Below are 15,187 nucleotides of genomic sequence, written 5' to 3'. Positions count from 1 at the left end.
TTTTGATGTGACGAGGGTGATGGATTACAGCTTTGTGCAGAAATTGAAACTAGAGGCGACACAGTAAGTCTAGATACGCGTATATGTTCTATCACGAACGAGCCATTTATTGATCTATTCGTTCTAGACTTATTGAACAGGAAAGGCAGCTGGACGAAGATCACAGACGCAAACTAAAGGCAAAAAGAAGTTCAAAGGTAGTCACTGTGCATCGAATATCACTATATTTCTGTGCCAGAATGTGATCTAACTATAAATCCAGCAGCATGCATCCGCCAAACCAAAACAAATCCCAACATCAACTAGTCCTCCTACCGAACCACCACTATCTGATCTCATCCGTTCCACCGATGGATCTGTCGTGTCCGAGTTACTGCTCCTAAGAAGTGAATATCTACGTAGTGGCGGAAATGATCCGCGGATCCTCACAAAGATGAACGCTTTGGAAGTCGACGCGATTCAAATCGAGCAACAATTACGGACTGGGTTTCAGACACAGCCTGTACTGGGTCCGAAACGTGTTGTCTATCCACATACTATGAATCGACATTATATAGATACTGGGTATAACAATGGGGTGAATAGACAGGATGTGTTTGATCGACCAAATAACGTCAACAATGGTGGTGGTAATACCAATACTAACAATGCCAATATCCAGCAACCAGATCCTATAGAGGGAGAAGATGAAGAAATGAGAGCATTGCGTATTGAACATAAGAAATATTTGCTGAAAATGCAGTTTGAAAAGGAGAGGATGTTGCAGGAGGCCGAGTTTGAGAAACTGAAATTGTGAGTTATCTGTTGATTATACTTTCCGATTTTTTGCGGGATGCATCTCTTCTAATCACTCTCAATCTCACGTATAGGGACACGGAAGGACGCACAAGAGTTCGATCTATGTATCAAATAGAACAGGAATCATCTACACCAACTTATAACCAGGCTTCTATTGATCAATTAAACCTCATACAGCAACAACAGCAACAACAATTACAGCAACAGCAGCAACAGCAGGCCTTACAATTACAACAGCAGCAGCAACAGCAGAAACAACGACCACCGGATGTGATACGTCAGCCTGCTGCTGCCTCTAAACCGAACGACAGAATAGCAACCATCGAAGGAGGAACCGAACTGAATGCAGACCCAACACCAGCAAATCCACCTACAGCACCCGCAACAACAGTCACCCCAACTCCAAATCCCGCATCCGAAGAATTCGTAACCTCCATCGGCGTCCAATTCGAAGAAATCCGCAAATTCCCTGGCACCCAAGTCCGTGTTCGCCTCTGCATTCTCGATGACTCGGACCCAACACATCTCGTCGACGCATCATCAACTTTTGTCACTGAATTGGCTGATTTGGGCGTTGAAGACAAGTCGTTTGGATGGAGTGGACTGGTCATGAATCATGTGTTTAAGGATTTGGTTGCGTCGCCTAATAAGAGAGGGTTGATTGAGGTTTTTGAAGGGGCGCTTGTTGCTGCCAGGACGGATGTGCAGTTGTTTAGTGGGAGTCGGAGGAAGGGGTTGAGTATTAATGAGGGGTTTCATCGACTAAAGTTGTATAGAGCAGCAGGTAATGGCGTTTTGAGTCCTATGTTCTGCGTCTGTCAAGGTTTTTTGGCAGTCCAGAAATCACGTCTTGTACTCAACTCAATCTTCTCACGTATAGAGCTATCTCATCATGCAAAGGATTTCGCAGGTGCAAACATTGCCCTCCGAATATACAAACCAGAACAAGGACCACCACCAACAAAAACATTCGAAGCTAAAACCATGATCCCTGCAATGCCGAGAGGAGCATGGCTACCAGTAGAAAACAAACTAGATTCAACAAATACGGCCAATTTCTTTTCATCTGGTGATGGATTCGACCTGTATATAGACGGAGCTCGATACCTCCCTGCAAATGCAACTGTCAGCAGAGTAACAGCCAGGATATTTAATTCGACATTCGAAGTATTGAACTATGGATCCACCGTACCTGGTACCGGCAAAAGAGATAGAGACAACACAGGCGACGGAATCATATCATCAAAAGTAGACTTGGACTCCCTCGTGCATTCACCATCATACAACACTCGTTGTGAATACCGGTTCCCGACATCACAGTTACCAGACAAGACCGGTGTTGTGCTTTTCAAACTGTATACGCTGTGTAAAGTTACCAAGCAGTTGAGGATGGTCGGGACGAGTGTGCTGAATTTGTTTGTGGGGAATCCGGATCATTTGATTTTGAATGAGGGGGCGCATCAGATTAGTGTTTCAAGGGGGACGCCGGATGTGCATGCGTTCTTGTCTGGGACCTCACTGGATGGATTTCCGAGGTATTTGCAAAAAAAGGAGATCCTAGTACGTAATAATGGATGCATGTTTTCTAACAACCTTGTTTTCATATTACACGTCCCGTTTAGATCTCCATGTACAACATTGCTGGTCAGGCTAGTGCATATCAAACCTGGTGATTTAGGTAATAGCAACCCCAAGAAACGAGTATAGGTTTACTGTGCGATGCTTTCACTCGCTCATCACCTTTCTCCCCTATTAGCAACACCAGCACCGGCCCCGAAATACTCTGACTCGATATACGACTCGTCACCATCCAAACCAACACCCTACGAGCTGAAACTTTACCCATTCGTGGCAACTGAACGGCCATCTGTGACTGTTCGTGACGCGTTACTGGAAATGAAGGATTTGATACGTGTGCAGTCTGATGATGCGTTGCTGCATTTCGTGTCTAAATTCTTGACCAAGCCTGATAAGGTGGGCAAAGTGCCTGCGTTGGACGTGTCGTATGTGTGCAAGTATGATGCTTCGTTTGGGTTTAAGGTAGGCATATGTTGAGGCAAAAAAACTTACTAGAAGCTTGTAATGATTCAACTTTATGTTGATTGTATACTCACACTTGTCTACATAATTTACGTGTTAGATATCTTGTGACGCAGCACAAAATCTACGATGTAGTAAAGGATTTGCGGTTGCTATTATAAGTTTGAATCCACCTGGATTCTTCTACTTGGATGGGGGACTTGCTAGTGTGGAAAAGTTTGATGATATTACGTATACGAAAAAGACGGATTTGGATTCTTCTTTGCGGTCACCAATGTGGAAGGATGGATTTCAAGTAGGACATTCGTTGCATGCTTTGAGCTAGGCTTGTTTTGCCGGGATTAGATCGCTAACACTTACCAACAACAAAATGTATAGTGGTATCTTCAAATATGAACTTTGCCTCCATATTCTCTCCCTCTTAACGAACGTTAACCATCTCCCCAATAGGTATCGACGAAGACCATACGACCCAAAGCTAGTCGCCATAATCGACATCCGCTGCATGGTATCAGACGGCTCCGATTACCGCCTCGAAGCCCAAGGCTGGACAATTGTGCAAATCTTCAAACCAACCACAAACACGACAACTTCATCCAACGAGAAATACGTCCGTCTCGCCAACGAACAGCTCCCCCTCTACGAAGGCGAACCACCTGAATCACTCATCCTAGACCTCCAACGACGTCCCAACGATAAAACCGTTGAAGATGTGCTCGCCGAGCATGTTGCGACACGCAGTATCACATATACGAAGGGCAGCAGTGTTTTCGTGCGGGTATGTGATGGACGACGTGATGAAGAGATGGATTTGTATGGCCGGGACGTGGTGGATACGACCAGTTTGCCGCAGCGTAAGATCAAGAGTTTTGTGGAGGAGGTGTATACCAGGAAGGTTGAGAGTTTGGTGCCGAAGGGTGTTGATGTTGATGAGTGGAGGTTGAGGGTTATGAGTCAGTTTGCGGAGGTGAGTACTGTGTTTTGATTGTGTGGTGATTTGCGAACTGCATGCTCAGGGGACGTCGGTCTTTTTTTTTTGCTTACGTCATTTTCGTTGGTAGATTACAGGACTTCCCATGATGTTGTAAATGCTTATGATTGAAGGATTATTGTTCATAATGTAAACTTTGTTGATGCTAGTGGTGTTGTCGGTGTTGTCGCGTAAAATCACGTGTAGATAGTTACAAGATATGTTGATATGTAGTTGGTTGTTGGTGAATAATAGCATGTATTGCATTGGCCATGGGAGCATTCTTATTTTTTTCACATCGCTCGTCACTTGCTAATCGCTACTTCAGCCCAACCAAAAAGAGTCCAACAAATGCAAAACAGCAGAAGAATGTCGCGCGGAGACGACTACGACTACGGCGATCAAGCAGATGCCACCGACGAACGCACATACCTCCCTCCCCAACCTCCCAAACGCTCCACTCGTCCCGGAACAAGCATGAAACCAGCACCAACAACCGAAAACGTTTCTCAGTTACTACTCAACAGCAACGATGCCATAAATACAGACAGTAATATTAATAGTAATATTACACCACAACCACCAACATCAGGTGCTCCGCCGCCACGTCGAATGGGGAGACGAGCTGCTGGAAGTAATGTTGCTGCTGTGAGGGGGGATGTTAATTCACCTGAACCTAGTAATGATGCGAGGCCTAGTAGTGTGGCGAGGAATGGATGGAGTGATGGCGGTGGTGGTGAGCGTGTTGAGAAGAGTAAGGGTGAAGATGATGGTGAGAATGGCGATAGTGGTGGTGTTCAGACTACGAACATGAGGTATGCAGGATCTGATGGATTTTATGCTATTTGAATGAATTATTTATTTGTTATTATGTAATAATAGGAGGCAAGTTGGTGTGAATGCTCCTATTCCTACTCGAGGTATTCGGCCTGTGTATACGATCTTTTTTTACGCAGGATCTAACTCAATTCAACCCATGTCTAACATTCAAAACCGCATTTATACATACAGGAATCGACATAATCCCAGACTTGGACACCGACCACGAAACAACCGACATTGAATTCACAGTCTCGGCCGTCCCCGCAGTCCGGAAAGCAGATCGCGTGAAAACCATCCGTGAATTGGATTTAGAAGTCGCTACTGAAATGAAGGGACTTGTTTCTACTGTACGTATTATCGCCGCTCATGTTGCAAAAGTTTGCAAATATGATAACATATCTCATTCGTGTTTCTTTCGCCATAGCAATCAACACTACAAGGCGTAGACCTAAGTCTACTAACGAATCTCGCATTGATGCCAATTGAATCGCTTATGGAGGCTGATGTGCATTGGGATTGGGATGTGGTGTTTACGGAGATGAGTGGAGATGCAGAGGCGTTGGGTGTGTATCCTAAGGAAACTGGTGGTGGTGTGGAGGTGGAGAGGAGTAGTGCGGTTAGTGATGGTGGTGGGAGGAGGCCGGTGGGGAATGCGAGGATTAGACTTGTTTCGTAGTTTCTTAGGGGGTGTATAGCTTGGATTTCGTAATAGAGTCACGCATCAGCAAACAAAAAACATGGAGAAAGTGGAAGGAATTGTATTTATACGAGGAAAAGGACACAAGATGTACAAGAAGAGGAGTCCTTATTCTGGATGTAAAAAGTCGGCGTCGTTTCAATCAGACCCCAACAAGCCATCTTCAACAAACAGAACGACTTTGAACCCATCCTGACAAGAGCCCGCGTCACTATTAGTGGCAAGATACGTGCGATTTGGGCTGTACAAGGTGCTATCGTACTGATATCAAACTTGAATCGTTTGTCAGTCATTTTGCAAAGTATGAATCTCGTCGTCCTACTGTAGACGATATTGTCATTGATTCGAGGAATATGAAGAGTAATGGTGGGAGGGCAATGCTATTTTGAGGAGAGGGGGAAGCATTGGGTGTTGGCAAGTAAAACGTAGAAACCATATTTTATTAATGTAAATGCAATATAAAATATAAAGCATAGAATCAGGTTCGAAAGTGTGGTCTGGTCAAGTCTTGTTCCAGCATGAACTGTTCCTACACACGGAACTTCTTGAGAGCATCGGCAAAAAAATAGCGGTCGATCATTTCGCATCTTTGCTGTTTTTACACAAAGACGTACTACACGCCGTATTATGAGGAATTCTTATTCTTGAGGTAAGAAATCAACCTCTTTTTATGAATCAGCCCAACAAACCCACCATCCTCAACAACCAGAATCACTTTGGCACCCATTTTGACAAACAATTCAGTCGCAATATCCATTGACGATGCAACTGAGATCGTCAATGGCGCCCAGTTTACCCAAATGCTAAAATCGTGACCATCGCCTTCTGTTGCGATGGATTGGGGTGTGAATGATGGGTGTGGAGTGGCTGGACGATGAGGAGATTGATGGATGGGACGTTTGAAGTAGCATGGGATGTCACAGTTTGCGGATTGTGCTTCGCCTGTGTTTTGTAAAAGGTGGAGAATGATGAGATCTAGACCGGCGAAAAACAAGAATCCAAAGGGAATGTAATTACCCAAGGCGTGCTCAAGTTCAGCGTAGCCAATCCATCCGACAAGGATGTTTGATTGTACAAGAGGGAAACCACCATCTGAACTCCATGCAGATTGATCTACAAGCAGAGAAAAAATGAAAGAATTCATCGCTGGATGATCAATGACAAAATCTCATAACCACTACCACTTACACAATCTGGAAAGCTTATCCACCAACTCTTCAATCGTATACTTCCTCCCAGCCTTAATAGTCTCTGCACCCTCCATGACCTGAGCAATCGTGATATTACCGACAAGATAATCTTGCTTGGTTTCCAAATACGGAAGATTATTCAAGTCGATAATCTTGTCGTATATCGAGTCACGCCCAAATCCATCTGCTACCCATTTGGCAGTTAGGATTGCAATCATGATGGGTACTGCGTGTGTGAGTTGGCCTGTTACTTCGATTAGGATTACTGTTAGTGAGACTATGTAGAAAGGATGAATTGTTAAAAGGTGAGCTAAAAATTGGAAAACTTTCAAGACAAGGATGCATGTTTCTCACTCGTCATTCGAGTCACACCGCTCAAAGCTGCAGCAGATGCGACCATAGCGTAAACGCCAGGTACTATGCAATTTGAATCATGGCATTCTTGGAAGAGAGACATGTTTGGGTATGTGGTATGAAGATGGAGTAGTAGCATTCCAAGTAAGCGACCAACGCTTCCTAGTGACGAGAAAGAGTAGAATGAATTAGTGGCTGAAGGCGGTCTTCCACTCAAATAACAGGTTTTGTTTACCTCCAATAGCCATCGAAGGAATGAATATTCCAGCAGGTATCTTGGATCCAAAAGTAATTACCACAAGAACTGCCTTGAGAAGCATGAATTGGACTAGCAGGTATGCAACAGATCCCATTTCTGAAAACCTAAAGTCAGGTTTTCCTTCTGAGAACTCGGAGCGAGAAAAAACACGGACTATGATCATAGACTAATGGCTCACTTGCACATATCCCCGAGTCCATCCTCTCCCTCCTTACACTGTGCAAACAATTTACCCACAAATCCAGCCATTCCATCTCTCGAAAACACATTAAGATAATTCAATGCTGAGGTGACTAATGCCAGCATCATCACTTCCTTGATTGGATGATTACGAAGGAATGATTTGCCACGAAGCTTTTGATACCACATGTTTGCTTTGATGAAGAGGGCACCATACAGCCCTCCAATGACACCAAGAAGAGCAAAGAAAAGTAGCTCAAAAAATGCGAATGATGATGTATATGAGACTTGGAACATGACTACTTGGCCTGTTCCTAATGGATTTAGGAACTGAATGACGGTTGAGTAAAGGGAGGAGAGAATCCTTACAAAATGTGATTACAGTAACGACGAAAGCATTCGTTGGCTTGTGGCGTAAGTGGATCATTCGGTTTTTTCGCTCACCTTGACTGTCAAACTGGCAATAAGAGCACAAAACAAGGACCTCCACATAGTCTTGGAAGGGAAATAGTACGAGACTTCCTCCAAGGAAAACAAGACGCCTCCAATAGGAGCACCAAAAGCTACAGACACTCCTGCTGCAGCAGCGGCACTAATATTGAAATTTCAGCAAAAAAAAAGATTAAAATGACTAGTGTCATGCCACTCACCTCAACATCTCTCGACGTTTACCCTCATTACGAGCATACTTTCCAAAGATCCGGGACAATACATTGCCTATGCAGCAAGCGATATGTACTATGGGTCCTTCCTTTCCAATAGTCAACCCAGAAGCAACAGCAAGAATCAATCCAAAGCTCTTGATAACCAGTGTTCTGAATCCCAAGAATCCACGAATGACAAAACCTGATAGTATGGTTTTGACTTCAGGAATTCCAGATCCAGCCGCATGATACACAATCTTGTGTGGTGTTGATGCATTTGGTGATGTTGATGATTCAACATTAGAGTCTGATCGAATATGTGCGGTGAATTGCACTAGGCCAGCAGATACAGTCGCGAACAAAACACCCAGTCCGATATACCAAAGATACGACCATAAATATGATTGCGATTTTTCGAATGGTGAGTTGGCGGTGCTCGTCCATTCAATCCATGAGGTACAGACAGCATCTTGACTGCCTGCACAACAGCGACTCTGACTTGACAAGATATTTGAAGAGCAGTATCCACTCTTCAAGTCTGTGAGTAAGTCTTGGATTACGTCGATGAGCGATGCGACGCAGCCAGCTGCGATTCCGATTAGGAGGACGAGGATCCATGCTGAAAGAATATATGGCAACGTTGAGAGGTATAATGATGCTTGTCGATCAAATGATGAATTCACCTTGAGAGGCATCCCAGATACCTGCTAGGAACCCTCGCAATCCTTTCATGCTTCTGAGCTGGCGGAGACGTACATGTTCTTTGACCAAGTCATGCATCCAGTCAATAGTACTAATGGTGTTTGAAATCAATGAGATTGGAGGATTTTCGTATGACGAAATTCTATGAGATATTACTAAACGAGACGAAGCCAAAAAAAAGAGTAAAATAAGCTGATGGCACACCTGTAATCAGAGTACCAAATCCTCATTCCAGTAGATTCCAAGGCTTCACCATCTGTAGCATCATCATAATGAACACTCTTTCGAGACAATTTCTTGATTCCTCGTCTACGTTGAGGAGGTCCTCCAACACTGCTTTGATCAGCCCATGGTGAAGGAAGATATAGACTTGTTGGCCGTGGAGTAGCGAATTGGACTCCTGGCTCTCTTAGTGGCCAGGTTCTAGTAATCTGAGTTTGGATTGAAGGTCTTTTGAATGTCCTTGCAAATGGGGTGTTTGGGTGATTTGATGTTGACGATGAATGGCCATTCCTAGATATAAATGGGTAAATGCAAATCAGCAAACGATTGCAATAGATATAAATTAGTGTAAATGAACGGAGACTACACCTACAATAAAGGTGTCTTCTCCCACCAGTCCGAATTCAGTTTTTCATCAGCTTCAGTCGACATGAAATCTACACTGTCGTCATCCATGACTGCTATTATGAGTATTTCTGATGCTTAGAATTGGGTTTCAACACTCAACCTGATATTAGTCTCCACAACAAATCATCAAGACCGGTGTGCGTCTATTTTGTAAATTTGATAAGGTACCAATGATTGACGATTTGGGGGCCCAACGCGTCGTTTAGGTGGATTTGAAGCGGTTTCAGAGTGTGATTATGACTTAAGAATCGACTTGCAGCGGAACTTTGCTGAAGTGCTTTGTGTTATATGTCGTTGATTGCCCAATTCGAATTCAAGTTGTTAAAAATGAACACACAAAAAGCTCATCAGTCTACACCAGATCAGCTAAAGCCCGCATCGAACAAGTATTCAGTATTGCAATCATAAAGGCTTGTAGCTTTATAGGTACCTCTCCAATAAGGTTCTAGTGACCTTTGTCATGAGATGGCCAAAAGAACGAGCTCAAGAATTGCACCTCGTAGAGCTGCTGCTGCTGCTCCTCCTCCAGCCGTAGAGAATCAGAATGATTTTGAAAAGGATGACGCTCCTCCTATAAACAGCGAAGCTCCTCCACTCGAAATTCATCACCAGTCATCCAAACATCAACAAAAAAGGATAAAGGAAAGCAGCCGGCTGCCATTAAAGTCAAGGCTACCGAGGAAGATTATGCTGCTGATGACGACGAAGAAGAAGTAGCTACCAAACCGTCGCCAAAGAAGCCTCGTAAGGGCAAGAAGAAGGCAAACGCAGAGACTCTTCCTGTAGAGCTCTTGGCTCCAATATTTCAACTGCAAGAGCTGTCTGACTTGCTTGATGCTGTTTTTATGCTAAATTTATGCTGTTCTTCACAGGGTAGATATATTTACTCGTGGAAAGCTGGAATTGGCTTCTGCCCATTTTCCAAATCAAGCTCTCTACAATCATTGTTGCGACTACTTTTTGAACGCTCGGGAGACAATGCCGGACGAGAAACTACCTGAAAGTCTGAATGACGGTGGTACTGGAGTAAGACGTGTCCTCTTTAAAGTCTTGCGCACAGAAAGACAATGTAAAGCAGACTGATCTGACTGATCAACCTCAAAGCAGGATTCTTAAACACCATAAAAACATATCACAGAGTAAAATTGCAAATCATGTAGAATTCCGATTTTAAAGTGAACTCAAACTGAGAATTCGGCAGAATGTGTATCCCTCTTGCTTCGAAACGAGCAATCGTGTTGTGCAACTGTTTTGGCTTTACAAGTGAACAAGCGTTCCTGATCCTTTCTGCCGCCATAGAATAGCTAAAACATCGTGAAATTATATTGCGCATCACTGTGAGACTGCCACAGGAGGCGATCGGTACACGCTTGGAGAAGAAATTCTGCCTCAAAGAGGACCATACTCTAGACGTGTGGTTGAGCTACAAGAATGGATTTTGGATGGAATGACGCATCCAAAACAGGATTAAAATACTGTTACTGTACTTTTAGGCTGCTATTTGACACAAAAGGCGTACAAGAGTTCTGACAGGTCAGCGATGGCCAGAATTTTTCGCTGCTCTGAAACTGCTGATACAATACGGACATAGTCGACTACAATGGATGATTATTGACATCCTCTAACTCATCAAGTTCTGTAGTTGAAGGACTTTGGTCATTGAGGTGGGTGATGAGTTCGTTTCATGAGCCTAAAACCTTGCTCACAAATCACTTACAAAGAACTAACCAAGTCACAGTCTAAAGTTTCAACAGAGTTTTCAAAATTGAAGTCGCATTTCCCTCGCCAGCCTCTTCTCAACCTCGAAATCCAAGAAACTCGTCGCCATATTAGAGTATAACAATCGAAGCGGCTATCTCTGCATTCCAATCTCGGACCGTTTTGATGGACTTTTGTTTTCTCGAAGATCCAGCGCCTTGTTCGTGCCAACACGTATGATATGTCCGTCATCTGTCAATTTGTATTCCTGATTCGTCCCGCCACGGCTGAGGGCTGTTCCATTATCAACGTTGGCAGTGTGATGTCAAAGCAGTATCGAGGGTTGGCTGCTAGTTCGATACAGTAGATACGGAACTCTGCATTGTCCAAATGAACAATGGGGGAGGAAGCAGTTTAAGTGGGCTGAATTCTTTGGGGAATGAATTTCGCGTCAAAACATGATGAGTCAAAGGAAATAAATGATCAAACCAAACTAGTAAATTGGTGGAACTTGCGTCGGCGTTATCATTGAATTCGCTGATTTTCATCGTATTATGCCCACTTTCAAGGTCGTTTACTTATGTTTTGAATGTGCCTTTGAATTGTGAAGAAATCAAAAACACTCAACATATTTCACAGAAGGTGAACTTTCGCGTCTTAGCATTCATTTTAGATGTTAAATCATACGGGTAACAAATTCTACGTTTATTCCAAAGCCACTTCATCAAATTCACCATTAAACAATGCAATTACATAATTTTTTTGGATTTAAAAAACACCCTTCCAGCAGACCAAATATAATGATATCATTTGAATTCACGCGAAGCGGACACTTACATTCCAGAACTAAGTAACTGGCGTTCAATGACACTTTTGCAAGAACTTTCCTTGAATCGAAACAAATGCTCTCAGTAGCTCAGTAGGCAGAAGCGACGCGCTGTAATGGATCATGTAACCTCGACACGCGTAGGTCACCTGTTCAACTCAGGTCTGGGAGATATGAGCTTTTTTGCCTCCTTCAAAGAGGGTGTTTAACGCTGGGGGCAGCCGTTTTAATTTATGAACCACGGCAGGCGTTGATGAGAATATTTTCGTGCTTGTAAAGGGTTAGCTGATTTGACTTGTGTGGATGTATTACAAGTCTTGAGAGGTCAACAACCAAACGCTGTTGGACGCAAAAGCTGTTTTCGAATAAGCCACCACGATGAGAGCAAGACAAGTAGACACGAATGACATTTAGTCGGCTTTTTAATGACGTTTCTTGGTCTCTGTTGCCGTTTTATGTCGTTGCACGATTGTGCTCATCTGAAGGGATGTTGAAGACCGTTAGTGAAACTGCTGTCGAACCTCTTTGTGCAGTCCCAGCTCGACTGGCACAGGATTCAGAGAGACTGCGTCATTTGTAGAGGTAGAATCTATAAAGAAAGACGTACGATCTTACTCAGTTGTTTGACAAGAAAATTACGTTGTTACCGCATCCCATGCGTTAGAATCAACCAGACAGTTGGCATTTGACACAAAATTCGGACAAAACACAGTTTTGATTCATGTTTTACGTGAGTTTCTGCTTCTCTGTTTGTGATTCCTTCCGTAAAATGCAAAACATCACAACCCAGTTAACGAGTTATATTGGAACGACAGCGAACTTTGGAGAAGTTGCCGCATTCAAGTACGTATCCAAAGTGTGGAGATATCTTCTATCGGCGCTCGCCAGGTTGCTGGCTCGCTTGCTTCATTGTAGTTGTTGAGCTATCTGACCTGTGTATTGTATTGTATTTGTATTTACATTGTATTTACAACTGCAGGTGTATCTTGCCAGCGTCCGTGCCAAAAGAAGATATTCTTAATATCTAGAAGATCGTCAATCCAGCGAGTCTCAGCAATCCTAGTCAGACCGTACGTATGAGACACATTAACATCCAACGCATGCTTTCTGGAGCTTCGTCACTCACAGTGCCCTTCGATCAATAGTCCCATGAAATACATTCCACACACCAGAAATGGACTGTCGAATCTCTCGAAGACAACGGAGCAACAGTTGTATTTAGCCTCTCGCGGTCTTGGGTTGTCGACTTGAAAGAACACTGACCAACATTTGGTAAACCCTGACAAACATACCCAATTTTCAGTCTCTGTGGTGAATTTTCGCCATGTTGACGCTCGATGTTTGATCAAAATCAACTTTTTGAGAAGTCATCCTCATCCCTTCTGCCTCATTTTGAAATCAGGCTTTCCACTTCGTTGAAGATAAGAAATGTAAGCTTGCTGGTATCGCAACTGCAGCTGGAGCAGCCCCAAGTCCAAAGTTTTATATTACACCGGTATCATCCAAATAGGAATACAAACCGACGGATCGTTTCGACAAATATCGTATGCACCTCCCAATATATATATACCCTGGAGAAGGTGCAAGAATCCCTTCGACCACAAGCACTACCGTTGAAAGTTGTCTTGGCACCCAAGTTGGATGAATCAACCTTGTTTGACTCAAAGCTATCCGATGCCGTCTTGACCGTAAAGTCCAAGAAGGACAATATTGCCGTCGAGATTCCCGTATCCAAGACCTAAAAGCTTACAGAACAATAAAGCTTACAGTACTGAGAATTCTAAATTGAATTCAATCACAATCGTATTTTGTTTCAAGGGCGAAAGCTGCTATGATAGTACCACAACATTCGAATAAGGGACAACAGCAATTTGATAATATTGCAAACAATTCTCATCGTAGATTTCACGTCAAAATCACGTTTATTACGCTTTTGATAAAACACAAAGCTGTGCTTCTTGTGGGCGACGTCCAGCGAGACCTTCACAAGTTTATAAGAGCATAGTAGCTATAGGCATAGAGCTGAGCATCCAGTCAGCTCTACTCCGGTGCGTATACACGAGCCTTATGAGACTCATCGCCATCGAGCTTCTTTCTGGCTAGGCTTCATTGCTGACAGAGAAATCTACTCGTAGTCCTCAATAATGGTGTCCAGAAACCAGAAATGGATTGTCCAGTCTATCGTAGAGCATGAAGAAATGGCGGTGTTCAACGTCTTGTGGTCTTGGGAAATCGACTTGGTCAAAGACAAACTGTGGCTTCAGTTCGACCGCAACGTTGCAGACGCCACTATCACTGGTGAACTCGTAGTGTGGATGCTCGAGTGCTAGTCAGAGGAACATTCAATAAATTTTGGGCAACGCTTGAATTCGAGATCCTGCCCTGCACATCATTGAAAGTGAAAAGCATTGAGGTTGTAAGTCTAGGACCAAAGTCAGCAGATAAAGTCCCAATACACAATCAGCGGCATCTTCCGGTTAGGCCCTCACATCGGAAACTACATTCTAGGTAATTAGGTCGGTGAAGACGGAGACCGTCTACGTTTCCCTATAACAATTACGAGGGAGAAACGGGGAGAATCCCTTCACGCAGTGCAAAGCGTAAGACTCTTGAGGGCATAAAAGTAGTATTCAAATGCGGAAGTTGGTGGAACGAACTCCATCATGTATCAGTAGCATAGTGTAGCCAACATGTATCAAAAGCATAGATGTTGAGAAAGCGATTTGTGAGGAAGGACCTAGCAATACAGCCCATAAGAAGTGACTGAGTTTGGACTGATAATCTGGCAGCGAATGAGCTGGCCGACCGTTCCTGATACGAGAAACTGGCTAAATACTTGATGACCTAGTCTGTTCTCCACCTGGGTTCTCCATTAATTTCAACATGTCCTCATCCAACAACCCAACACTGATGTTCGTCCTCTTTTCAACCAAATCCTCGTAGGCCAAGCAGCGTAAGGATCAGAGAAGACCAATCCATAGATATATTCTAAAATGGAAGAACAAGTAAGTGGCACTATAACTATATCGAGATCTACTCAGGATCAAAATCAAATCCTCCAACAATTTTTCTTGTAGACAACCACAGCGCCCCCAATGGTGATTGAAAAGACGATTGAATTAGAATCTGAGCATATCCAAAGAAAGGTACCATATCCTCTTCTTCTTTTTACTTCTCTCCCCACGCTCGACATTCTTGACATTAAATCGTTAATCCAGGCCTTGATTACTGCACAACAAGAACAATACATGGAAGCAAATCCAGAGATAAGGCAGATACTATCTGATTTCCTGGTACAAGTGGTGCATCATCAACCAAAGGACGTTTACGAATTCGCCAAAGATCACTTTGGAAAGCCAGCATAAATGATAGTTTTA

At 43.5% G+C, this 15,187-nt stretch overlaps 3 protein-coding genes across 3 annotated transcripts; 2 read left to right on the top strand and 1 right to left on the bottom strand.

The window, feature by feature from the left end:
- Nucleotides 1–19: 19 nt before the first annotated feature.
- Nucleotides 20–3,926, top strand: SmJEL517_g03122 (uncharacterized protein; the record flags this gene model as incomplete). The annotated part of the gene is made up of 10 exons (XM_031169050.1): nucleotides 20–63; nucleotides 128–197; nucleotides 266–792; nucleotides 870–1,582; nucleotides 1,679–2,333; nucleotides 2,421–2,476; nucleotides 2,555–2,838; nucleotides 2,939–3,144; nucleotides 3,289–3,805; nucleotides 3,900–3,926. The coding sequence occupies 10 exons, from the start codon at nucleotides 20–22 to the stop codon at nucleotides 3,924–3,926; spliced, it is 3,099 nt and encodes a 1,032-aa protein (XP_031025008.1).
- A 2,026-nt stretch (nucleotides 3,927–5,952) lies between these two features.
- Nucleotides 5,953–9,334, bottom strand: SmJEL517_g03121 (uncharacterized protein; the record flags this gene model as incomplete). Its single annotated transcript, XM_031169049.1, has 11 exons — nucleotides 5,953–6,269; nucleotides 6,345–6,440; nucleotides 6,516–6,794; nucleotides 6,872–7,033; nucleotides 7,107–7,234; nucleotides 7,309–7,640; nucleotides 7,755–7,902; nucleotides 7,961–8,573; nucleotides 8,638–8,747; nucleotides 8,861–9,169; nucleotides 9,252–9,334. 11 exons carry the CDS (start codon nucleotides 9,332–9,334, stop codon nucleotides 5,953–5,955), a joined length of 2,577 nt encoding a protein of 858 aa, XP_031025005.1.
- A 5,469-nt stretch (nucleotides 9,335–14,803) lies between these two features.
- On the top strand, nucleotides 14,804–15,175 carry SmJEL517_g03120 (uncharacterized protein; the record flags this gene model as incomplete). The annotated part of the gene is made up of 3 exons (XM_031169048.1): nucleotides 14,804–14,815; nucleotides 14,888–14,956; nucleotides 15,029–15,175. 3 exons carry the CDS (start codon nucleotides 14,804–14,806, stop codon nucleotides 15,173–15,175), a joined length of 228 nt encoding a protein of 75 aa, XP_031025006.1.
- Between the last annotated feature and the right edge of the window lie 12 nt (nucleotides 15,176–15,187).

Source organism: Synchytrium microbalum, assembly GCF_006535985.1.
Source record: "Synchytrium microbalum strain JEL517 chromosome Unknown SmJEL517_scf0015, whole genome shotgun sequence".
NCBI classification, from domain to species: Eukaryota; Fungi; Chytridiomycota; class Chytridiomycetes; order Synchytriales; family Synchytriaceae; genus Synchytrium; species Synchytrium microbalum.
Note: the sequence above shows the minus strand (reverse complement) of the source record. Positions and strands in the feature narration are given on the sequence as shown.